The 27556-nt window shown below is 44.1% G+C and overlaps 1 protein-coding gene across 3 annotated transcripts in view; it reads right to left on the minus strand.

Moving 5' to 3' along the window:
* The window catches only part of LOC135909358 (uncharacterized), a 258447-nt gene that overhangs the window by 77902 nt on the left and 152989 nt on the right, over positions 1-27556 (minus strand). For 2 of the 3 annotated variants that reach the window (XM_070532577.1, XM_065441306.2), the window contains exon 7: positions 4936-5121. The exons of the other annotated variant lie outside the window; for it this stretch is intronic. In XM_070532577.1, coding sequence (XP_070388678.1) covers positions 4936-5121 — 186 coding nt within the window. The remainder of the gene's footprint in view (positions 1-4935; positions 5122-27556) is intronic. 3 annotated transcript variants of the gene reach the window in all.

Raw genomic sequence — 27556 nt, forward strand, 5'->3', positions numbered from 1 at the left:
AACAAGCCCTGTAAGGTTGTTGCGGGTGCCTAAAGACAACAGGTGAGCGGGCAGACCCAAGGACATTAGAAGGCGCATGTACACAAACACAGCCGTGTCCATGTGTGTGCTCCATGAGCCTCCGGACGTCGTTGCGCCTTGATTGTGTAACACTTCCCTTTTGCCGGTAGAAAAAGCTGACAAATAGATGTTCCTCCGCATGGTCACCTGTTCTATGACTTGTGTTTTTCTGTGCCAAGACTCATCTGCAACTTCAGTAACTTGCCCAGCTTTCCATACCGCCCTCAGTGCTTTTTATGTGTAACGTTATACAAACGTACTAAAAGCTGAAAAATTACTGTTCGTGCTTGTGTATTATCTCGGTAATCGCCTATGAGAAAATCGCGCGGTCAACCTTAATGTGCGGGCATCATACGCTTTGTTTTTCTTCTGGAAAGCGTGAGCATTGCAAGTGTCCCATATGCAGATTTTCGCAGTTCGTGTTTATTATACAAAGAAGTGCCCGGTAGGTACGACTTAGTGCTATAAGTGACGTAATTTTACTGCTGAGCATGGCATTTGGGGCGAAAGAAAAGTCGTCTTGTTGGCTTATTTTACCTGCTGTTTGATTGAAGCATAGACCTTTTTGCGAATGTTTTCTATGTGCTGCTGCAAAAGACGACTACCTTCTCTTCTCCTTTGCCACCATTACTCTAGTTGTGGACAAGTGCCAAATAATGTGATAATATGTATTTCAGTTTTTAGTACATTGTTATTTTTGTTCTTCCATGTCTTTTTCATTTTGTTCAGTAGCAATGAACATGTCACGCAGTTCATATACTTTCGTGCAGGTTTATAAATGAGCAATTGTTTTAGAGCCCAGCTCTTTGGCGTCCGTTCCTGGGTTTCGCGTCGTCGTCGGCGTTGTCGGCGTTGTCGTCGGCCTCGTAACCAGCTCGCCGACGAATCTGCTGCTCCGCCGCCGCGCATGCGCGCTGTCGGCTCTCCGGGTGAGGGAGGATGATGGATGGGAGGAGGAGAGACTGTGGAGGAGGGCTGGCTACACAAATGGCTCTTTGGCGTCCGTTCCTGGGTTTCGCGTCGTCGTCGGCGTCGTCGTCGGCGTTGTCGTCGGCCTCGTAACCAGCTCGCCGACGAATCTGCTCCGCCGCCGCGCATGCGCGCTGTCGGCTCTCCGGGCGAGGGAGGATGATGGAAGGGAGGAGGAGAGACTGTGGAGGAGGGCTGGCTACACAAATGGCTCTTTGGCGTCCGTTCCTGGGTTTCGCGTCGTCGTCGGCGTTGTCGTCGGCCTCGTAACCAGCTCCGCCCCCCTTTCATCCCCCCAGCGCTAGCAGCGACCGACTGATACCGCTTTCGTGAGTCCACTACCGCACTCACGAAAGACGTCGTGCACTTCCTGCAACTCGCATTAACCGTCCATCGATCCACACCGATGTTAGTAGTGGGGGACTTTAATGCTGACATAAAGACAAACAGCAATTTCCTAACACTTATGCGGGAGAACATCCCGTTCCTCTCGCTCGTAACGCGTCCCACGGCTGTGACAACCTCGCGAGGCACTTGTATAGATCTCGTCTTTGAGAATCAAGCATTGGTGTACCAAGTCGAACATATATCAGTCTATTTCTCCGACCACAAAGCTTCCTTCATGACTGTCAAGAACTGTTAGTGGAGTCTTTGTTAAAGGAAAACGTGTGAAAAAAAAAATTCTGTGATAGCGCATACATGTGTTGCTCGATTTCTTTGCCTCAATCTATCGAAAAGGTGAAACAGCTTATTTGCTGCGCTCAAATTTCGCATTAGGAAGTAACGTAATCGTCGGTAATTTTTTTTGTATGGGTGTCAATCAGACGATGTTCGCTTTTTATTTAATATTTCATGTATTTTGCGTGTCATTGGTTTTGCCATTACAAGCGAGTTTTCCCTTTCTATAGTTGTCATGACTATGTCATACACGTCGTCCAGTTTTGTGTAATATCATAGTGCATGCATCAGAAGCTCGTCTACATTTCGGTCTTGAGGGCGTTATATCATTTTTTTTATATATATGTGTACATGAAGCGGCCTTCGCATTTTCTAGCGCTTTTTTGTTATTTCATCGTCTGTGACTATTGTGTTCAGTGTTCTTGTATATGTCATGCACCTTTCACTTTTGCTCATTTTTTAGCGTGTATCACACCATGTTATAAGAAACATCTTTGTTTTCGGAAACGAAGTCAATAAAGCGAGACCCAAGATCTGTTGTGTTGGAAGTGAGTGAGTAAGTGAAGAAACTTTGTTGTGAACGCCTGCAGAACGGATAGCCTTCCCCTGTTAGGAAGGAGTTACCGTGACACGGCCATGACGTCTTCGCGGCGTGTGGCGCCTCTACTTCGGCCGCGGCCGCACTATTCCCTTTGGTCGACCGCGCCTGCCCCTCTTTTGGGGTGGCAGCCTCCCTCCGGTTTCGCTCAGTCGTTGCCTTTCGAGGGCCGCCGAGATCTACTGGACGGCCTGGGTTTGGACATCTTGGTCATAGGACCTCGTTGCGGCCTCGAGCCGCGGCGGGATTGTTGTTATTGTTGCAGCTTCATGCGGATTCTTAGCACAGTCCCAAAGGATGTGAGCTGCAGTGGCTCTTTCCTTTCGGCACACACAACACAGATCACTTTCATAAACACTTGGACACACGTGCAAGTGGGATTTTTTTATATCCCGGCACATGCTGGTATAATATAAGTATGGGCAAGACTGCGTGCGTGCCAACGCGTAGCCCACGACGCACCATGCGCCAGCTCGCAAGCCATGCCAATGCATGGCGTAGCGCGCGCATTGCTTGCGAGCTGGCACGTGGGACGCCGTAGCGCGCGATTAAAAAAAATTGAGGACGCTTAAGCTTCGCCTTCAAGAATGGAACGCGACAGCGTTCCCGTCGACCCGTTAAGGGGTGTAAGACAATGGGCTACGGCGCAGCGACTACGCGCCCCGCATCGGACGCGGTGAGCGTCGAGCAACGCAGCGTTCGGCGCGGCAACGAAATGTGCGCCTGAGCAAGCGACACACGCCTGAGGCTTAGAAACAGCTCGTTTCTAAGGCAACACCGCATTCACTAGAGGCGCTTTTGTACCGCTTTGACGCATCAAACTTGTGGCTCAGTGATAGCGTCTCCGTCTCACACTCCGGAGACCCTGGTTCGATTCCCACCCAGCCCATCTTGGAAGTTGTTTTTTATTCATGAAGTGCCTGCTGGGATTTATCGCTCACGGCCAACGCCGACGACACCGGCTTTTCTGCGACACGGGCTCCTTAACGCTGTCGCGTTAAAAAAGAAACACGCCACGTACAGGCTAAAGAAAAATAATAATAAGCGGCTCGCGGGGCATGGGGTAAGGGGGAAAGGGTGCGGAGCGGGTCGGCATAATAAAAACAAAAAGAAGAGAGGAGGCACCGCGCGGCTGTCATTCCTGTTGCCATCACAACGTAAACAATCGTGTGCGTCGCCCTGCTGTTACGACCGTAACTGACGGAGAAGCGCTAACGCGGAAAGAGCGTCTGCTCGAAAATTGCCAATGGCAGCCGTGCGGAGATTCACCCCTGTGTTCGAAGTGCTTGCATACCTACATTTGCGTTCCTTCCGCGCAGGCGGTCCAGTCGAGGTGTCACGCTGTCTAGTTTTTTCCGGCTTCTCCGGGCGGTGGTCCCGTCATTCACACGAATGTATATAAAAATCATGGTAAATGAGTTTGTACCTTTGTTTAAACTACGTGTCACCACCTTTTATGTCCTAAACAGCTACGCTGGTCATCCGCCTTCAAAGAGTGGAATGGCTCATAATTTTTTTTGTGCCCCTACAAAAAAAAAAAGCGTTTTGCAACTTGAGCCATTGCGACTTGGGTCAAGCCTCAAAAGGGCACAATGTCGTACATCGTCATGGAGCGCTAGTTGCTGCCAAGAAAGGTACGTGGAATATGAGCCCTCTCAGAGTGCCAGCTGCCACGAGGAAAGAATGGAACAAACTTGGACGCTCTCACGCACGCGAAAGACAGTAGCAAGTGCGCGGCCGAATGAAAGCTTGCGCGTGCGCACGCGCTCTTCTCTCTCTTACTAAGTGCTGTGACGCATGTGCCGATAATCTTAAAGGAGCTAGTTGGCGTCGGCACGACTTAAATAACAGTGCTGTTGTAAAAAGATTAAATTATGGGGCTTTACGTGCCAAAACCATGATCATATTATGAGGCGCGCCGTAGGGAGGGACTACGGAAATATTGACCACCTAGGGTTCTTTAACGCGCACCCAAAGCTAAGAACACGCCTGCTTTCGCATTTTCCCGATGCTGCTGTGGCCTAATGGTGTGAGAATGGGGCTATTTTGCTGGTGAAGAAAGGTACGATCGCACCATAGGACAAAAGTTTTCTTTACTGAAGTGGCCCGCAAGGACGCGGGAGGTGAACTTACATATGCCTACCGCTATGTACCTGCTATGCGAACGCTAACTGATTCGAAATTTAATGCGGATGAACGATCGACTTTAGAGAAACTCTCATCCACCGGACCTTAGCACGAAGCTACTACAGAAAGTAATACTGAGTTGCTAAACACTTCCCAGTCGAAGGAAAATTTCTCTTGTTGCCGGCATCGAACCCGGAATCAAAGTCTTTCTGGAGCTCTCGCTCCGCTATTTGAGGTACTCAGAGGCTAACAGATTCTATAGCGAGGCCAAATTTCTCAACAATTCAAAACGTAGAGTCACCAAATATGGTCATTCTGTTTCTTGGAGGTTTAATGAAAGTCAGAATTGGTGACCGACGCGAAAATAACACGAGGCTAACACTTCCTCCATTTCAGGGTGGATGAGTGTTTTTCCTTTCATTTACGGAACTTGATTTGCCATGAAAAAATGTCGTATATCTACTGGAGAGGTGTTGCAAAGCCACCTTTACTTGGAGGCTCACCCGGTTGAAGGACTCGCCACACGGAACGTGATGATAGAGCGAGCTGGCTTCGAATACGCCCTCGAGGAAGATGGTCTTGTTGCCCTTGACGCGGAAGCTACGCATAATAAAACCCTTGAAAGGCCAGCTTTTGTTCAGGCTCGCCAGGGTCACGGTAAAGTCCCGGTTGGCACGCACCACGGTCACCTGCGCCAGTGATAGTGTTTGCGGTATGAAACAAAAGGAAAAAAAACCGTCCTAGTAGCATGATTATGATGATGCTTCAGGGAAGACTGTCACAATGGTGATTTCCGCAGTTCCTGAGTCCAAGCTCTTACTGACGGCGTTCTTGAGTGTTACAGCGGTGCAGTCCCGCGAGAGACCTTCGATAGTCGTATGTAGTTGGACCTAGTGAGGCCGTCGGCGCGGGATTATTCGACGGGTAAGCGCCACGGAATATCAGTATGGCAGCACGTACAGAGCAAGTGTGGGGTGTTGGGACAGCCCCAATGATGGAGGATTGGTGAGTTATCCATGTGACTACAGCGTAAACGGGCAAGACACAACAGAGCGTAAGCTTTGACGCGTGGTGTGAGGACGCCCCTTGACCCAGTATTAGGTTCATATTTGAGTACGGTGAAGCGCGATAGACCGGGCAAAGTAAGGGGGGACCAACAAGATGAGACCTAGTGACAATTGTAACCGTTTATTGGAAAAGTTTTGCTGCAGATCAACAACGCGTGCATGCGTCCAGGACACCCCGAATTCAGCAACAAAAAGTGCAGGTGCAAAAAAAATGAAGATATGGCAAAAATGGCATAAAACGCGTGAAAAATCCCTTCTTGAAACATGATAATTGGGAAGCAGCTTTAAGCTGTCAACAGCATACAATTGGCATAATACGTATATAAATATACGAATGAATGAACCACCTTATAACTAGCTGAATGTACCCAAGAATCACGCTTATATGATTAAAGTTGCCGCCGAAGCCACGGTAACGCATAAATCAGATCCAGAACTTTCTGTTACCATCGCTTCCAAAAACTCGCTTATAATTTCATTATCCCGCGGCCTACAACTTCCGCATTCTTCAACGGCGGGTAGCAACTGCAACTGTTGCAGTGTAAAGCAAGATTCAGCCCTTCTCCTGATTTCAAAGACCTAAAGGGCTCTCACAGCCTGTCGTTCAAGCACTGGCCAGTCTGTCACAACTAAACGCGACTGCAACTTAAAGGAATTTTATAAGCGGCAGAAGTCGTGCATGCGACATCTTGATACTCGTATTTCGCCGTACAGTATTTCCTTAGTTGCCATGACGTGCTTGCACACTTGTGGCAACATACATGGGGCAGAAAACACGAAGATCCACTCTATGATTCCCTGCGACTTTCCTTAAGTTGTACCTTATGGTGTCCTTATAAAGCCTTATGCATTTATGGCACAACATCCAACACACGCGTCTACTGCGAGTTACCTACAAGGTGTACTGCATGCTCATTGCGCGACTGGTTAAGCAGCAATTCTGCGACCGCTTGAAAGATTGGACGCCGGTAACTCGCCACATTCTAAACACTAGAGAGGCTATCGCAGGACTGAAGCGGCTGATTTACTCTTGAAAGCGTTGTTTTACTCTCTCAAAATGTCGAGTGGAGTGAAATGCATTGTTCACTCCACCACCAAGGGGAGAGTGAAGTGGGCTTTTCACTCGCTCCTCCAGAGAGAGAGTAGAATGCCCATTCTACTCTTGCGGCAATATAGAACAAAACGTAGCCTAATCTTCTGCTTCAACTGTAGGAGGCTGGCCCAGAACATGGCGATGTAACAGTCACGCGCGCTGAGCAAAGAACACACCGTTTTGCTTCTAAGAGAAGAGGCAGCCACAGTTCAAAAACCGGCGTAGCGAGTGCTCTACGTTTTCACTCGAAGCTGGTCCACCGCGCGCGCGCTCAACGTCGCGGAACAACACAGCACCGGAGAAAGGTGATCCGTCCAGCGAGCAGCAACGAAGGCCATCCAAGGGAGATCGTGTGTCAGCCATCACGCATCGCCGCGAAAACACGACAGTCGTTCGTCATTCGTTGGATATAACAACAAATCCTTCACGGTAAGTGAATTCTTACTCAGGTACACAGTCTGCGCATATGATGCTATCGTCAGGAAGTCGTCGCGGCGCTTAGCCGAGGCGATTGACAACGGACTAGGCATCGCACGTGCTGTCTCTCAATGTCAATCGAAAAAGCCAGTCACCGCGATCACTGTATGTGAATTTATCACTTGCGCTATCCGTAAAAGCTTTGAAAATCACAGCCGTTGCCAGAACCATGGTATGTTCAATAAGACGCGAAGCGAGAGGACGCTTAAAATGGTTTGTTCACCAGCCCATGATTTCGAACCTATGCGGAACGTGCTTAGCGTCCATTTTGTGTGTTTGAATTTATTCAGTTTGGCAGTCTGCTGTGTACGAAATGCTGTTGAAATAAGGAGTCACGTAATAGAAGGCGTCATTTTGCTGTCGGCATGCTTTCGTTATAAGTAAGTCGCGCGCTTCAGGGTGTCTCGCCCAACTGTAATCTGCGACTACAGAAGTTACGTGCAGCACCAGTGCTAGGTAGAAACTTCGCCGCAGGTATTCGACTGCATGCTGCACGAGGTCAGTTGGGCGCGTTATATTGAACTTAACGAAAACCCATGAAAAATCCATGTTTTATGCTGAATAAAGTATAGACCCCACATAAGCGACCTCGCGTGCGACAGCTACAAGCGATGCGATGTAGATGGCTGTCGCGTTCGGTCGTCGCCTAGAAGTTGTACTGCGACCGAGCGACGGTTATGAGCGACGCCTCCCCGGTGTTACCGGTATGAGGGCTGCAAACACGCGTCGAAATTATCGTGACGCGTGCTTTAGTAATTTAAATTTATGCATTTCACTGTAAAAAGTAGCATAAAATATTATCCGAAGGTCTTGCAGTAGGTTCTTATTCTTGTACGTGTAAAAATTTAATCGTTTGCTCGTTTCGCGTGACAATCGGTAGTATTTGAACGATGTATATCCAGTTCCGGCTTTGCGCTATTGGCTAGTCGCTGATGGCACTTCCGGGAGACGAGCAACAATTTCTTGATTGACAGAACCGAGCGATCTATTCAAGGGACGGCCCGTTTTCTCACTCGAAGCGATCGCTCGTCGCCGTCGCGCACTAAACCGCTCTCACGGTGTTTAGCCCTAAGACTAAACTGTTTTTGCTCATGTATTGAAATGGTGTGATTATATGTCTGATTTTATGTCTCCTATTGAGCTTTTCGAGCACGGTGCAAATCTGAGAGGGTGCTTATGTCTACGAACTCGGTGAATTGTCAAGCAGCGAATTATGCATCGGCATCGTATATAAAGGCTGCTCTGTGTAATGACAATTGCAGGGGCGCTTTGCATAGGCATATTGTTTTGGACATGCTTGTACATTTGCTAATAGGAGTTGGCGTTTCAGAGCTCTGTCATATGAACAGCTAAATCACCCTTCCGCTGGGGATTACAAGCGCAATGTGCGCATATTGATACTACATGGCAGATCAAAATGTGTTTGTCGCTTTAATATTTTTAGTAGAGAAAGAAAGTATCAAAATAAAACCTTTCTTTAATTCTGTCTTACCAGTCGTCTGTCGTAAACAAAACAGAGACTTGGTCTAATAAACTAATAACTGCGATCTATGACAGCAACTTTTACATGCCTTCAAGAATGTAAACTGCTGGATTTCAAACTGCAACAGTAGTCGAGTCTGTCAAAATGAACTCCATTGCGCACCTCATAAATGAAGATAGGTTAATGCCTTTAAGTAAGCTTAGATACAGGCCGCAGCGAACTTTCTTGTTATTATTGAAATGCGGGTACGCTTGCCATGAAAAGCCTTGTTGTCATTTATTATAGGCACGCCCAGTCATATCCATTGAACTGGAGGACCATATTTTCATCCCTACAGAGCATCACGTTTGCAGATATGATCCTCAAATTGTGGCTTGAGCAGTGACACAGTCAGAGATGGCGCGGGGGGCACATTGGGAACGGGCTTAGGATGTGTCACAAGTGGTGTTTGCGATACACCAGACTAATGACAGACCTATGACATCTGACAATGACCAATAATCTATTTATTAGCAGGAGTATCTTAACATTGGTGCCGAACGAGGATGAACTGTCCGTTATTTCTTTTTTGTTTAAATCTAAAAATTGAAGTTTGTTCAGCAGTTGATTGTTGCAGTCATCTAGATGTTTCGCATGCATTTCAGTAGGAAGACTAAGAGCTAAGACTTTCTTTTAGTGCCATGACCTTGACTGTCTTGATGTTGTTTACTCAATGTGCTCGTGTTGACTTCTGCACACGATATTTTTTTCATGAACTCGCTTTACATAACGCAAGAAGGCAGCTGCAAGGGCACAATGATGTCGAAGCGCCAGCCCAGCGCGACTTCACGAAGTGCAGAGGAGCGCACCTCAAAGAATCAAAAGACATTTCCATGCAATTTGCACAAGAAAAATAGAATGTGGGTTTATTGGGTGTACTATTTGACTAAATGTCAACAAAATCAAAATAGAGTATGTCACATCAAGATGAAAATTCTCACGTGCTCTAGGCAGTCATCTTAACATGGTATACTTATGTAAGGTCTCTGATGGGAATGTCCAAATCAAGTATGCTCTCTGTAGACAAACACATAGTAGTAAGTGTCATTGAAAATTTAGCAATGTGTTTAAAAAAAGCTGATTAGTTGTGAGAAGTGAGTGCCTTTTGTCTTGCCTCTCAACAGATACGTGATAAAAATTAGTGGTACAATGAAATTGCATATTTGCTTAGTGACATGATACACACTCGCAATGAGCACGGTACCTGTATTCACTGTAAAAAGCAACAGCTCATGCTTGGTTAGGTGCGTAGATATATTTAACAGCTTTAATAGCTTACATTTAACAGCATGTTAGTGTAAGTGTGCAAATAGAAACCAGTGTGATTCTGTATTGTAAATGCTGACATGAAGCAGGCATATTTTCAGGTCTTCCTTATCTATTTTTTACACTAAATTTAAGAATTATGGCTTTTAGGTTCCGGAAAAGGGAAGCATTGGGGGAAGAGAATCCAATCTTTAAGAAGTCCTTATCGTTTACGTGCGCGCTCATGAAACCAGTTCATTAGAACTGCTTGTGCCTTCCAAAGCGAAATCAAGGAGCAATTAAGGCCTTTAACTGTGTACACTGTGGTACACACCTTACGTCTTAGAAGCCAGAGAGTCACTTGGAATTGAAAATTATTTAAAAAATTCAAAATTGTGGCTTTTTCAATCTACTTTCCAACGAAGTATGCTAGTACAGGTAGAGATACGTTCAATGCAAAGAACAGAGCATCTCAGTAGAACACTTATTCATCAATTGGCGGATTTGAATATATGTGTGAAAATATGTGTTAAGCAAAAGCTCCCTAGTTTCATGGCTTCTGTAGACATAATTGCTCTGGACTTTAGTGTGCACATTGAGGTGATGTATTAATCGTCCTAGACGCATATGTACTTGTTTTGAGACGAATGTTCTGTAAGTGCGATAATTTTTCTTACTTTAGCGCATCTTAACTACTTCAGTAGGAAAAAAGCTTTGGTTTCAGGTAGTTGGTTCATTGTGCATATGCATAGTCGCATGCAAAATCCACGTCCACGGAAGGGATATATGAAACAGGATGGTGCATTCCTCAGTTTGTTTTACTTCTTTGTTCGTTTTTTTCGTGTACTTCCTTGCCCGACTTATGCTTATGTCACTTTGATGCATCATATTCATCTCATCTGATTTTTGGTTCACATCTGAAGCCATGCTATACTTCAGTTACATTGCATATTTAGCGAGTCACAATAATTGATCATGTAATTATGCTAGCTGCTCCTCAGAAGTATAGCATTCTTACCGTAATGGGAATGAAAAGCTACAATATATGACAAGAAATTTGAATGCGCAAGATTTTAATGCGAATGCACCTTCAGTTTTATACCCACTTGCTACACACTAGATAATATTGTAAATTTAATTTTAGTTATTTGTGAGAAAGTGTAACGGATTAATTCCAACAGCAACAATGAACTACTTCCGTGAGGAGGCCAACCGAATAGGTAATATATTACGCCTCTGCACTGGTTTGAGAAACGGCAGGATATTGCTGCAGAACCACGACAAGACACACTTAGAAACAATGGGTGCAGCCCATACATGAATAACTTCATGTAAAATATAAGGAAAGTGAGCTATACCTGCTGCCTTACATGAGAACATGCAACATTTCGAAATGCACTGTACTCTCAGTCAGAAACATTCATATGCTGTACAGGATGTTGTCCAATGAGCTGCGGTCTTAGAATACGGTAAACAAAAAAGTTTCTTGCACAATTTATCTACATTACCAGCCCCATGCACAGCAGCTCAACTGGTAACCTGTGCTATATAAGTGCACGCGTTTTGTGCCAGAAATGCGTTTGCCGGCCAGTAATGTGGCGTATATTTCTCTTCGATCACAGTGTCAATACTTTGTGAGTTTGCACATGTTTGTTCTATCTTTAACTTTCAATTGTGTACTTTCTCTTTAAAAAGAAGGAACCAATTGAAATTAAAAGATATTTAAACACTGTAATACTGATGAAACTACAGAATATACTTATGTTTTATTACAAGATGTGTTCTAAGTTTCATGGGCATCATTGTAATCTGATTTTATGTGTTTGTCAGTATGTTTGTCAAATTATTATTCAGTTAGTCTTGTGACTGATCAATAATGATTTTGGCCTTTTAAGAGAACATGTTTCATGTGAATAACTCAGCGACTACAGAATACACCCCGTTCACCAAGCATAAGTGCACAAACTGCTTATGAAGGAATAAAATATTCCCCACATGTAAATATTGCAAATCCCTTCAAACGTGACCATGGATTATATCGTGCTTTCAAACTATTGGGTAGAGTACTAGAACTCTGTTTTGAAGGAGTAGAAACACTCGCCTTGGAGGAGCAGAAGTACTCGGTGTGTAGGAGTAGAAGCACTCGATCCGAGGGAGTACAATGACCCCTGTGGGGAGAGTATTGGCACTCTGTGGAAGAGTACTAGTACTCCCTGTGGGGAGAGTATTAGCACTCTGCGGAAGAGTACTAGTATTCCCTTGCGGTGGAGCAACAAAACTCTGTCAGGAGGAGTTGCCCTACTATCTCTCAAAGAGGGTCGATGTACTCTCGAAAAGAGAGCGAAATATGGGACAAGCAGTTACTCCCTTAAAGAGAGTGCACGGAACTCCCTTTTATTTTAGAGTGCAGCTGCAACCTTGCTAATTGATGATCGAAGCTTTCCGTAATCCTGTGTGGGCTGGACTTCATAAGACCCAACCTGAAACATGAATTAGCGACTCCCCTTTTTAATTAGTTTCGAATGTCAGGAATCGTAGAGTACAACGGCATTATTGGAGCTTGACGTGTAAGCGGAGCAGGTGTGTTTGGTCATTTCAATTAAAAATTATGCGGAGGTCTAAAAACTGAACGGAATGGGCCTCCTGGACCTCGAATCTGAACTTGAGCGAGGAGGAATACTTGCTAAGAACTTCTATGACTGACACAGGCACCAATGTGAAGCGTGTCAGTGCGTCTACATTTAGGATGACTAGGAAAAAACATCGATGTTTTTTATACGCTACACATATATTTGCCGTAAGCGTCACCTTGTGATCCTTTGATTCTTAAAGAAAGTTTTTAAAGTGTTCCTTCAAGCAGGCGTGTAAATGCTTCGGGCATCCACAACACATGATAAGCCGTCAATGTAAATTTTGGTAAATACATTTAGAGCAAAAAAAAAAGAAACAAGAGTAATATCCGCCCCAGCAGCTCCCGAGAATAGATCACCCTTGACAAAACTAGCCGCCAGCAACCTTCCATATATGCCAGGGCTGCCTATGTGCTTCCGTTCCGGATAGTCGACTAGCCAAGCCATTCCAAGCCACTGTCAATGTAAAAGATGGTGTCGCGTGATAAAGGTGTAAAGGTGAGTATTAGAGTGCACTAGAATACGGTTGAGTGGCACGAGCAACTGGCGCGGCGAATGGTTTGCAGTGAGCCGGGGGGACGACAAAAAATGTGGCGGCAGTGCGATCGAAGTGGATTGGGCCGCATCGAGATGGCACCATTGGGAACTGATGGCCATTCTGCTTGGCAGAGTCGTTCGTGCTGATTCGCGTCCTGCTGTTTACGACCAGACCGCTCAAATGGCGTTTATAATAATATATGACATGTATTTATGCCTTAGTAATCTATGCCTTTGTTTCTCTTCTTTATTTCCTTTTATATATTTATAATGCCGCACGATGACGGTGCGTGCACTGCGGCCACATCGCCGGCTTTCATTCTACTATGTTACAGTACCGTTCCCTTTGGATAACAAATATTTTTGTGGTCCTTCAAGCAGTATGTATCTGTCGTGTGTACTTTTATGCATATTGTTTTTCATTAGTAGGCCTTGCGAAACGCAGACAGAAAAAAGAAACGTATGTAAGCTTCCTGCTTCGCGCTTCAAACAAATAAACCATGTCAACCCCATCCGGCACCTTGTACTCAAATTTAGCGGAATTATTCTTTTATAAAAAACTGCAGTGCAACATTCCATTGATGATTCCGTCTTCGCGTAACAGAACGCACAGTAATTGGCACGGGTTCTTTCCTTGCAGTCGGCACTCGGGCGCCGAAAGCAGCTTTAGGCAGCTAATATATGTGGTAATCTTTGGCCCGTAAGCCGTGTGAATTTCTTGTGCAGTCCATGCTTAACAACATGAACAAAAAAACTAAGTGTACTTCCACTCTGTGAAGAAGGATGACCAGCGAAGCTGTGTATGTGGGCCCCAAAATGGCGAACCACACCTGCGCTGCGGGTCGGCCCGGCATTGGCTCTCGCTTTCACTTTGTTCTCGTTTTGCTGTTAGCATATGTGTAGCATTCTCTTATTTCGTTCACATTTTCAAACGTGATATAGTCTGACGGTGTCTTGCATCCCATCACTATAAAAATGAATCATTCAACAATGTATAATATACTAGAGTCTGAGGTGTATTTTCAGTATAATTTCGCTGGCACCAGTCGGTTCTTATTACAAGAACTTTGCTCTTGGTTATAGTACTCACACTCTCATTACCACTAGTAAGCACAGGTCCTTCCATGTCTTATATTCACCATCATAACTTAAGTGATGCTCTAACATGCATAGACACATAGCTATAGCGACATATCCATGCATTGTTTAATGCTTGTAAAGCTGTACGGTTTGCATGAACAAATCTGACACCGATGACCTGTAGCGTTAATAGATTTTGCAACCGTGTAAGGTGGCTGTAATTTTTTCGTTCTTTCCTTGCTGCCTGGGTAAAAAAAACTACAATGCTCTGGGACCATCACCATTACAGCAAAATGAGTCTAGTAAGTTAAAGCATCAGACTTCTAAAAAGATATTTTGAAATTGCATGCTTCTGAAGTGTTCTACACTAATTTGGGTGCCTGTTATTTACCTACTATAATTTAGCTGTTAATGAAAAGTGCAGGTTATATGAAATAATAAATGCTCCTGCATAGAAACGTTATACCGTTCTTGCTCCCTTTCTTGAGGTGATTCTTCTTAAAATGCTTTGCCGCCAAAAAGAAGTCGTATTGCAAGGCCGAAGATGCTCTGCGTATCATATGATGCCTTAGAATTTTGTTTGCACTTATTTTTCATTGTTGCTTCGAGTAGATTTACGTCACAAAAGCTATCGCCTTTATTAAGCAGGTGGTTGTGTACATGAGTTCAACCTATGTTCTTAAAAATATGAAGTAAATTTTTCTAATTCTTTTTCCGTTTGTGTATTGCTATCTTCGGTGAACAAAACTAACAGAGCTCACTGAAACCACCCAGGAATTGTATGTTTACGTGAGGCGCTGAAACTTTTGCTTACTAAAATCAGAGTCCTTCCATGTTTTTCTGGTCACGAAACTCCGCCGTCACGCTATGGGAGAGGTTCATATACTGCCCAAAGGTGCCGCGACGCGGCGCCACTGTGCCACAGAGGGCATCGTTCGCGTACCGAAACGCGTGCGCAGTGCGAGGCGAGCCGAGTGATCGGGTGCGTTCTGTGCATGTGCTGCGCAATTTTTCGAGTGCTGAGCTGTTTAGTTGAAGTGGCGGGGTGGGACAACGATGCTGAACACGTGTTGCAAGTAACAACTGAATAAGTAGAATGGTGGTATCTCTAACAAGCCATTTAAAAAAAAAATTGCTGTATTTGTGATGCGGCTACTTGTGTTCATTTGAGAGTTGTTTTGCCATGTGTTATGAAATGCTTTAGACTTTCTTGTTGATAGAAACAATCAATTATGCATTCTGTATTTATTGCCATTCGTTTGCTCGTGTTTGTTTCCTGCCCCCCAATGCATATCTCTCACGTTTGATGTTATTTCTTTACGCTTATTTATATCAGTGTCATGCTTTGAACAAACTTCTTGCATTGTGAATGGTGGACCATTCGTGACCGGACGCCTTTGTGCTGTCTGTATTTCTGTCCGCTTATTTTAATGATAAATGAATGATCATGCTTGTATGTTGTTTTTGCACCAACACGTTCTATTTCTTTTCTTAATCGAATTATAAGGTTTTTAACATATTGTAAATAGTTGCGCATTAAGAACCAAAATACCTAGTCTCGCCGTTTCTGCGTCAAAACCACGAGCAGCGTGAATAAGTGCTGGGCTTACTGACGCTTCTAAACGACTGTTTGCTAAGGCAATTGCCTAATTACAATACAGCTAGTTTCAACTGCGCAGGTCCTAACACTTTACGTTCGCCTCAATCTGTTGCTAAAAGCCGCATCGAAGACATTTAGTAGCGAAGTTTGTCTTGCTATAATCCTACCATTCAGAAATGGCATCGCTTTGCAGAGAAATCTTAAGCGCATGGAGCAGCTCAATTTCCTTTTCTTTGTCATTAAGTATTCTACGGTAGCAGCCCTTTGCAATAACAATTTCATTCTTTTGATCTCCTTGTAAGATACTGCCCACAGTCGGAGTCCTTCTCTGCCACAGTTAAACAGAAAGTGAACAGCTGTGCTCGGCGAACAATCTCGCGCTATGCGCAACGGGGAGTTGGCGCTTACTTACTGGTAAGTGGCGGTGTAACAGCCCATATGTTTGCATCTGGTGAAAAGTGGGACCACTGGCGCTTTGTTGCGAATGCGCGGAGTTTAATCTCAGGCATATATAAAAAAGCGGAGACCACCAAAGTGCTGAGGCGAACGGCGTTGATGTAGAAATCTGAACCGAGACTAGCCGGCCGTGTACAGCGGACGCATTTCGACGGGGGCGAAAGGCAAAACACCAGTTTATTTAAATTCAGGTGCATTTTAAAGACATTTAGTAGCGAAGTTTGTTTTGCATTACTCCTACCTAAATCTCATTCAGAAATGGCATCGCTTTGCAGACCTTTAGGTGCATTTAAAGACATTTAGTAGCGAAGTTTGTCTTGCATTAATCCTACCTAAATCTCATTCAGACGTTTATTTACGTTTATTTAAATTCAGGTGCATTTTAAAGGATCCCAGGTGGTCAAAATTAATCCTGAGTCCCCCACTACGGCATGCCTCATAATCGTATAGTGGTTTTGTCTCTTAAAATCCCAGATTTTTTATTTATTTATTTTTTTCAATCTGAGACCGCCGCAAGCTCCATGTTATGAGCGGCTTTTTTTTCGTTCCAGGCGCTCATATCATGACAGAAGACGTGCTCAGGCAGTAATTTAAGCATATTCAATGTTAAAAATAGTTACGTGAAACTAGAGCGACGGTTGAGGAAGTTGAGAAAGCTAGAATACTGAGACTACCCCACACACAACCACAGCGGTAGCGGCGTTTGCATGCCCTCTCATGCACGGTTGCGCCTCTAGCGGCGGGCGCTGGCTCTATATGAAACTGAGGCGGCAGTTTCGTGACCAGAAAAAAAAATGGAAGGACTCTGCTAAAATGAAACTCAGTCACGCTGACTTGGGCTTGCATCGAAGTCACCCACAAGTAGGCTCGCTCAGGTTCACGAGTTACTCGGGCTTATACTCGCCAAATTCAAACTCAGGCAAACTCGTGAAATCTCATTCACTTGTTGCATTCAGTGCTCGCTCATGTGGATGGGTAGCCCGAGTTTAAGTAAGTGCTAAGTGACTCGTGAAGCTACGAACTATGGCTGCTTTACAGTCTAGCCATGAGTGATATTTCTGCTTCACATTTGAAATGTCTCAGATCACCCGTATAAGGCTGGTAATCCCTTTCTGATCATATTGCATGTTCTCGAAGTACCTTCCATCGTCGATGGGCTTCGCAACCACAAAAGGCACTAAACAAGTTTCAGACATCTCTAAGACACCTAAAAAGCCTCCTGAAAATGTTTGGACTGCATTTCACACATGTTGAAAGTGGTCACCACTGCTATCTGCTTAACATATATGCACTATTTGTGGTTTCGACTTAGTTGTCTGGGTCATTCTGTATCGCCTTGGTTTTCATTTTCTTCCATATACGTATTACCTTCACCCTCTCTTTTCTAACATGCTTATTTTTGAATCATTCTCAAAGTGTAAGCCTGTTTTCGGTCATCTGTCAGGTAAATTCTTCAGAAGCCGTTTACAATACAGGTTGCCATTTTTTCGCTTGATTTTGTTGAGAAGCAAATCATGCAGCACAATTTGAGCCCCATAAAAGCCTCGTGCCACTGCTCAATACCCTCATTATTTCAGTTCTACTAATACATTTAAAGGCGCTTTTGTAACCACTTATGATGGCTGATATATTAAATGTGAAGTCATAGTCACTATTAAATGTTCTACGTTCTGCATGTGTCACAAAAGATGACTGTGCCTACGACAGTGCATGGGAGGTCCCACCACTGCCACAAAGGGCTGTCAGCCAGTTTGACCGCTGTCATGAGTACACTACCAGAAATCACAATAATGCGAAACTAATAAAATGTGCCCTGCTGTCATCTTACAGTGCAGCATCCGTATTTAGTTTTACATCCATTTCTTGCGGTGCAACATTGAAAGAAGCTTCCATTAGTGTGACGATTCCGGTATGCCATTTGTTCTGATATTGTTCTTGTGTAAGCTCGTCATTGAACATACCATACCAGAAATAAAGTACCTCTCAGTCCCTAGCTGAAACACTTGTAAAGATCTTTAAAAATATAAACAGTACGTGTTTGAAAATACAAGATATTTCAGAAGTGGTGAAGTAAGGGTTTTCCGATGCCGAAAGGAGGGAGGTTGAGGCTACAATAAAAGGGAGGCTTCGCTAATGTGGTCAAAAGCTGTGAAAAATGCAGTCAATGCTTCAAGCACTCAGCCTGACAGTACGCGTTTTCAAACTAGGAGCCTACTTCAGGCGTAACTGTTGATAGATCCAACCTATGAGACTATCACAAAGTGTAGCGGAGACTAGCTGGCAACCATATGTGATGTTTTATGCATGTTTGAATTATTTCATCAAATTTGGACTTTGCAGGACTAGTTCATGCAAACAAATCCCCACAAGGACAGCGTACGATTGTACTGTACTTCCTCAGTATATTGTTTTTCCTAGGTCCTCCTTCGGGCTGCTCAGATGGGTGAAGAAGCTGGCAAGCATTCACTGTAAATAGATGCCACTAGGAAAATAAAGGAACATTCCTGAAAATATTTTATTTCAGCAACTCATATAGCATGGAACCACCTTTACGGTGCCTCTGCATTGCTTGTCACAGTGTTTATGTAAGCAAAAGATGCATGAAAATAGAATATTGAAAGTAAATTTTAAGTACTAATGCCACAGTATTTTATAACGTATAGCGCTGAACGGGCCCCACCAAGTATTGCTGTTAAAACATACAGGAGAAGCCCTGAAGAATTGTTTTAAAGATGTCCTCAGAATGTTGTGAGTACGGACAACAGGAATGAATTAATGTCATTCTACTACGATCAGAGGACATCCTGAGGATGTAATTGCGTTGTCTAGGTAGTAGGTCACTACCTTTAGTTTCATTCAGGGGGCTTAGCGCAGACTAGTATCCGTGTATATGAGCATATACATAAACACTAGCGCAGGGGTGCCCGCTGGTTCTGTGTGGCCCAGAGTGTACTGGACAGCGGTCTTCTAGTACACTCTAGTGTGGTCCGCCGAGCGACACCACCGCCTCTACTGGGCCCGCTCCCCAGTCTGCAGAGGCTGCGGTGTCTGGAAAAGCTTCAGCACCTAATCTGTGAGTGCCCAGCTTCAGCCATACAAACAGCGGCTGGCGCAATGGTATCGCGCCACCAAACCCTCCCCTGCACGGCGGTGGAACACTTCGTCCACCCCTTGGGCACGTAAAACGCGAACCTTGGTGATTGTTTCTAAGTCCATCCCCTCGCGCGTCTACGGCATTTCTTCTGCTGTTCTTTCTCACCATTATCTCCCTACTCCCTAGCGTAGCACGGTTGTGTTGTCTTCTACTCAGAGACAGCTACTGCGCTGCATGCTTCCACACCATTCGCCTCCCACAAACTAAGAATATCTCTCCGGTGGAAGACAGAGGGCTTCCTGGCCCTGTTTTGTGCGCACGAGATCAAGCTACCATCGTCGGCTCACCATCGTACGCTTAACTTCACGACGACGGTGGAAACGTACCTAGAGTGTCATTCGCCGCCATGGTTTCAGAAACCTAACATGGCCGTGACGGACGACAGATCAACCATGTCGAAGAGGCACTCTCTTCTACCGAAAGTAAGTACTTTATTTACAGTAAGCAATTTACAACGCTCACTGACGGGGCAAGGACTGAACGCAATCAAGCCTGACAAAGGTCACTTTCCCTTCGCAGTTCGCGACAGTTCACATGCTACGAGTTCAGCACAATCAAAAAAGAATTATGATACAGTAGTTTCAGGAAAATGTTCAACTGGTAACTTGCAAGAGTACAAATACCAAATCACACATAAACAAAATCAGTTTACGTAACATCTTTAAACAATCGTACAGAAGTCGCGCTCGGCAAAATACATAGTCATAGAAAATAAATTCCAAAATGAGAAACGTGGATGCATGAGGATACACTGAAAGTACATTATCCATGTAAATACCCAGAATACCAATTCGTGAATGATTTAAGCATTGATCGAATCCTGAAAATTGGCTCGTCAATGTTCACACTGTATACATCTGGTTAATAATATGTTCTTTGCTTGTTATTTAAAGGCACTATACTACTAGTGATAAAGTTCACTCTATCTGTAAGGACATTCAGAACATGATGTGTTCAGCACTTTGTTTCTCAAAATGTGTTCTTGTCTTAGGTATTCATTTCCTGTGTTCTCGTTAAGAGTAATATGGTCTTACGATGGGGCTTTGTTCATATAGTCTGTTTTGTTGAATTACCTGGAACAATACAATATAGTATGGCTGATCCAGCCTGGGTATGGAATGTTTTATGAACAGTGGAGAAGTTGGTAGGTCCTGTAATTTTCCCGTGCACTTTTCAAAACAGAGCCATATTTTCTTTTGCAGAGTAATAAACCAATGGCAATTTCTTTGCGATGTCGTTCCCCAGACTAATATCCCATAATGTACCTTTGAATGGAAGAGTGAATAGTACATACTTATTTTTAAGCTTAAACTGGCGTAAACTGACTTATATCACTTTAATCTGTCCTAAAGTAGAATATGCTTCAGCCATTTGGGATTCCGATCAGGTCTACACTACTAAAAATATCGAAGCCCTGCAGAACCATACTGTGCGTTTTATTTTTGCGGATTACTCACGTCACACCAGCGTCACTTTATTGAAGAATCGTGATGAACTGCATGTGTTATCATGTCGCCGTAAAATCGCTCGCTTATCACTTCTTCATAAGCTCTACTATCATGCATCACTTCGCGAGGACTTTTTTAGGCCACCCTCTGCCATCTTTTCCTGCTGTGATCACCATTTTAAAATCGAGCGCTTCACGTGTCGCACACTAACTTATGCCAGATCCTTCATACCATGCACCATAACCGAGTGGAATAGCTTGGCATCACACATCGCAACCGTCACCTACATAAATGAATTCGAGAGACTTCTAATCATTAATGAAAGTGCGTAAACTTTTCTTGTGTCATGTCTCCCCCCCCGCATTTTTTTCCACTACGAATGACGTTAAAAGATGTTCTTGTCCTCTATGTAGCATGCATATTTTTATGGTTATTGTTCCTATTTTTATTGCGGTGTTTTGCATTTTCCTTTAAGTTCATGTGATGTATTGTATTCTGATTTGTAATACAGTAATGGTCTGAGTGCTTTCTATGACCCTGATTACTCTCCATATTTCATGTGTTTGCGATTCGTATTCTCTTTTGGTACACTTCTGATTATTATTACTACTACAATAACTTTATTGGCCTTGCATTATTATCTTTTGTGATGATTGTTTATCAGTTCCCGTTTTTTTTCAACTTATTACTCACTTATTACATCTGTATGCGTTACTGCACTCCCACCCCCTATGTAATAACCTCCTGCGAGAGGGCCTTTAGGGGTATCCTGAATAAAAAAAATAGTCTGCTGTTTTGCAAGAACGCCCATCTATTCGGGCTAATGCGGTAATCGTGTGATTCACATGTGTATTCCAGTTTAAGCCCTCCTGCAACCACACATCAAGAAATTTTTGTTCTGTGATATGTGCAATAGAACTTCCTTCAAATTTTACACTTATTTTACTTATGGACTTGTTTATAGGTCGGAATATCATACAATTTGTATTTTTTGCATTCAAGCGTAACTTATTTTGCCTCACCCAATTTGAAAGAACCCTTAAATAGAACCCTTAAATACTTTTAATTTGCCTCACGAAAAGAAAACGTCGGTATAACTAGCATACATAATAAGCGCAGGGGACTTAGGTTTTTTGACAATACCATTTATGTAGGAAAGGAACACTAGTGGCCCCAGTATGGACCCTTGAAGAACTCCTTGATTTAACTTAATCTTTGTAGACATTGTGCAATTAATTTGTACAAATTGATAACGATTTTCGAGGTAACTTTGGAAGACTTGAAGTATGAGTCCACGCACTCCATACCTCGAAAATTTATGAATTATTAGTGGAATTGTATGGAGTCGAATGCTTTTTGAAGATCAAGGAAAAGTCCAAGAGTACATTTTTTCTTCATATGGTCGGTTATCTTTTTTTGATATACAGTAGAGATTTTTCCACCGATTTATTTTTCTGAAAACCATATTGACTCCTTCATATTATTTGATGTTTATAAAAAAAGATGTGTCTATTGTAAATTACTCCTTCAAATATTTTCGTTATCGTTGGAAGCACGGATATTAGTCGATAGTTGGCTGAAATATTGATATCACCACCTTTATGTACTGCAGTGACTTTTGCCACCTTTAACCGTTGTAGAAATACATTGATAGGGAGGGTGAAGCTGATGTCAATGTGATGTCAATGGAGGGTGAAGCTGATGTCAACCAACACATCACATGTCAATGGTGATATCAATTTAAACTCAACAGAGCCTATTTCATCAGTCCCTGACGCAACACTATTTCTAGCTTTCTGATTGAGTTTTGTACTTCAACCGGACCTGAGGCACAAATCAAATAGAATTAGGCAAAAACACTTATCGGAAGTTGGAGAATTTTCCGTACGTCCATCGATTGCAACATAAGACCCAGAGTGTATAAAGTGTTTGTTCATGACATTGGCCAACCTTTCGCCGTTGACTGTTTCTTCATTAAATGTTAGGTCCTGTGTCCTATGGCAGTCTCTATTCCTGCTTGTGAGCCCATTTATGACCTCCAATAATTTCCTTTGATCAATGCAAATATTGTCAAATAACTTTTCCTAGTAGTTCAATTTAGACTTCTTTATGTCTGAAGTCAAAGCATTTCTATATGTCTTGTATTTGGTGTACGCGTCTGTCTCTCGCGAGCGGATGAAATCGTGGTACAACTTATTTTTTATTTCAATACGCAGGAAATACCGAAAGCGAGCAGCGAGCGATTGGTCTCGCTACTCATTAATACAATCGACCCAGAAGTTATCTCAGACGCACAAGTTGCGACAAAGCTGGTAAAAGTCCAAATATACGTACAATGAGAGCGCGAAAGCGTTAGCCACATGCAATTCTTGGTTCGCCCAGTTTGATGATGAGATAACGACGGGTGCTTAATAATCTACGATTAAAAAGAAACTGCAACGTCGACAACAATAATACCAACAATAATAATATTGTTTACTCTGGTAAATATGAACCCAAAATTAAGTTGGCCCATCTCCAAATTTAAGTTTGCCCACCCGCAAATTTCAAGTTGGCCCACGCCCAAAATTAAGTTGGCCCACGTAAAAACTTAAGTAGACCCAATCCCAAACTTTAGTTGGCCCGCCCCTACAACAAGCTTACCCGTTCCATTTTGCTCTCAGCTCCAATCTCGCCCATGCACATGGCACGCCCAGGCTCTGTATACGGTGCCTTTGGGTCACACCAAAGCACCTTGCGCTAGTTCCCTTCGTAGCTAATGACAAATTCAGTTTCCACATGATTAAACAAAATTAAATAAGGGCGTTTTAAGTGCCATAACCACGATCTGATTATGAGGCACACCGTAGTGGGAGAGTCCGGAAATTTGGACCACCTGGGGCCCTTTAATGTGCACCTAAATCAAAGTACACGTGCGTTTTCGCATTTCACCCCCATTGAAATGCGGCCGTGGTCGTATGATTGACATGTACGTGACGTCTACATAAGATGTACGAGCACTTTACTGCGTTAAACTGTGGTAGGCGAGAGCCTTTCTATGTCTGCCTTTGTTGCTGTTGTCTGAACTGCTCTGTTTGATTGAAATGCACTGTGATGTTGCTTAATTAATTTACTGTCTGATTCGACTGGTACTTCTTCTGTGAATCCCGCCTCTGCTTCAAAGTTGTCACCGGGAAAGATGTCTTCTTGACGCTTGTGAACGGTGAAGCTTTGATGCTTTACTGGATTGATATCCATGATGGCTGCCTTGTGCTCTGGGAAGTGACACGATGTGTACTCTGAATTCATTGTGGTGGCGTTTGTTTCGAAGACTAAGCCTAGACAGCTGCCGTGTTGGGCTGTAGCCTTTAGCACAGGTGAGTCTCGCACATAAGGTCGAGGAGGCCGAGGCAGATTAGGGGGTTTCGTTGGATGGACGTAGCCATTGCTTCATGAGAAACTTGGAACCTTGGGTTCCTGTAATGATTGGAGGCACGTAGTGCAATACACCAAATGTAGTAACCTCTCTGTCAGGGAAATGTTCCCTCAGAAGTTCGTAGCTCTGTTGTGGGGCATTAGCCAAGTCGTTGGTAAACCATAGGCGATGACATACAGAACGTGTAGTACCAAACGCGTTCTGAACAAAATGCTTGTTAAAGTAGTTGGTCACTGCAGCAAACTGGAGTCTCGGAGACAGCGTAGGTGTGTGACAGGGGCGCTTCGGAACGAGTGCCTCTCTTTCCGATGATGTACTTGGTTGTGGTTCTCGTGCGTGTTGTCGCTTGCGTTCTGCTTCTTTAGTACTCGTTCCGGGAGAGTTGTTGAGTCGCTTTAGACACTTCTCTCGTTGATATTCCATCTTCTGGTGTTGGGAGAATCTGGGAGCTGGCATTCCCCACTTGAAGTGCCTTGTTGTTGTTGCTGCTGTTGCTGGAGCTTGTTCCGAAGACATTGTTGTCGCTTGCGTTCTGCCTCTTTAGCCTTCACCCCAGGAGACCGGTTGAGTCGTTTCACTCGCATCCGTTCATTGTCTTTCACCTTTGTGTTAGGGGACTCTGGAAGACGCTGTTCCTTTCCACTCGAATGTTGTCGCTGAACCTGTCGCGACCTGCGTCTTCGTTCGGTAGCGCTAGCGCGCTTCGGAGACATCGGACCGACTGGGCCAGCGAGGAGCGTCTGCCGACGCCGTTTTGGAGCGCAAGAGTGGCGTTATGTACTGGGCGCATGTGCAGTAAGCGCGTCACTCCGATGTCGTCACGAGCGCCCCTTAGTGGAGTGTGACATGTTGTGCGAACGGACCCCGCCATGGCCGCGAGCATGAGCAATTAAAGGCTTTCGCTTTAATACTGGTACTTTGCTCATCTGAATTTCCATAGGCGAAATCGTATCTATGACTGCCTCTGTTGCTGTTGTCTGAACTGTTCTGCGAACCGACGCCGCCGTGGCTGCGAGCATGGGATGCAATCACAGTCATATGGCTGCAAGGTTTGTCGCCGATGTGCGCGCTCTCTCCTACGCACCCGCCTGCTCTCTGCCACGCGCCCATTTGCACAGCGCTACTGGCATTGGCGGCGGCTCAGCGCGGCCGCGCGTGCTGTTTCTTGAAAGCGATCTGCGATGAATGTAGCGTCTAGGTGAGGCTCTAGAGCGCAGCCCGAAACCGTGTTATCATGACCGTGCCTGGCTCGGGCCCGAGCATACATGACCGAGGGGAGCCCAGCTGCGGCCCGGCCTTGTGGTCACAAGCCCAGGCCCACCCTGGGCCCGTGTTACCAAACTCGTGCCCCGCCCTGGCCCGGGCGTTCATTAAGATTAACCAAGGCCCACGTGAGCATGACGAGGCCCGGCATATAAATGAAAAGGAAATAGTATTTTTACTTACACAATGTACGCTGTGTGCGTCTCACTTTCTCGGCATTTAATCAGCTGAAATGTATAAGCAATAAAAGACCGCAATCTTCATTTGTCCTATGGAAACATCAATTACCTGGCCTTTTGCCTGTGCTGTTATTTTTCGGTGGTACACAACTTGGTTGAAGTAGGGTAGAAAGATGGGCGAATTGGAAAGGATGCATACTAAGTAATCAGCGCAAAAAGAACGGAAGACACAAAGTCAGAACGACACAGGACGTGTCTTATATTTCCTGCGCTCGCAAGTAGTTGGGTAAATCGTGTTTTATTGGTTTTTTTTGCAAGCGTATTGGTAAATAAATTTCAGTTGGACAGCGCTCGTTCCATGACATTCAAACTTTGTGTCTTCCGTTGTTTTTCGCGCTTATTAATAAGTATGCACCTTGATCGTGCGATTTGGTTTGGCCAGGTCATCGAACATGCGCATATATATGTATATGTATATACAGAAAGGCGAATTCACGAGCACACAGCATAAAAGAAACGCATAAGTAGAGACACCCCTTTCGTTAGTGCTAAAATAGTATAATGGTAATGGTATGTAGTAGTTAATTATATATATCAATATGCCGATGATACTGTTCTTGTATCCTGTGCAACTAATTACTCTGATGCAATCAGCTCCTTACAGAATGAGGCAACTAAAGCTATGGACTGGTTTGCGGCTAATTTAATAAGCATCAACCCTTCTAAAACACGACTTGTCTGTTTCCATAACCCCATGAAAAAAATCCTGCCTACGACATCATTATTCTTGCACACATCAGACTGTTTTGGATGTACATGTGAACCTGTTATAAATGCCTCTTCTGTTAAGTATCTTGGGTTGCTTTTCGACTGTGATCTTTTATGGAACTCGCAATTATCCCACATCTGTAAAAGGCTGCGCGTGGTCTCCTGTGTATTATACAATATGCGATGTCTTATGCCAATCTCCATTCGAAAAATTATTGTGCATGCTTTAATATACAGCGTGCTACGTTATGGATTGACTGTGTATGGCCATTGTACTCTTAGGTGGAGCTCAAGAATTAATTCAATTTTACGTTCACTGCTGTCAACAGTGGCTTACCATTTGTGTCCAACGCAAGATATAGACGTCTTTAGGTTGTTGAATTTGCCAAACTTCACTTCTCTGATTATCGAAAGTGTTGTAATTAAACACTTCTGGAATAAGGATTTTAAGGCACGATATACGCCTGTCCGCTCCTTAAGACCGAAGGAACCCTACGTCATCCCCAAGACTGCGACAAAGTACGGAAGGACAACGCGGCAATACTATGTTCCAGCCATATTTAATAAATTGCCAACGCCTGTGCTAGAAGCAAACACAAGACGTGAGATTAAGAAACAACTTAGAATTGTCGATGTTTGATGTAACATCTTGTATACCAGTTCAACATTTTGCTCCGACCCGCTAATAGCTAACTCCGCTATTAACCCTGTGCAATTTTCTGTTACCTGACTGTCAGGCACTGCCAGTCAAGCCCTCTGAGGCTTTGGTAGGCCTGCTATATGTACTTTGCTTTCCATATGCACAATAAAGATTGTATTGTATTGTATTGTATTGTAGACTTGTAACAATGTCATCGCAAACGCCGTAACAGGGAAGTTGTTTGAAAAGCGGTTATTTGTATAATTTGTGTTTCCTTACGCGAAAACAATGTTCGTTCTCGTGGAAAATAAAAATTAAAATTTCAACTGCTTCTGGTTGCTACTTTCACTGCTAAAGTTTACTAAGAGCCAATTCTTTTGATGTCTCACTTCAGCTTGGCACAAATGCGTAAACACCCGTGTACTTAGATTTAGGTGCACGGTAAAGAACCACAGGTGGTCTAAATTTCCGCGGTCCCCGACAACGGCGTGCGTCATAATCTGACGGTGGTTGTGGCACGTAAAATCCCATAATACTTTTTAATTTTCTT

This window comes from Dermacentor albipictus, chromosome 1 (assembly GCF_038994185.2).
Source record: "Dermacentor albipictus isolate Rhodes 1998 colony chromosome 1, USDA_Dalb.pri_finalv2, whole genome shotgun sequence".
In the NCBI taxonomy this organism is placed as follows: Eukaryota; Metazoa; Arthropoda; class Arachnida; order Ixodida; family Ixodidae; genus Dermacentor; species Dermacentor albipictus.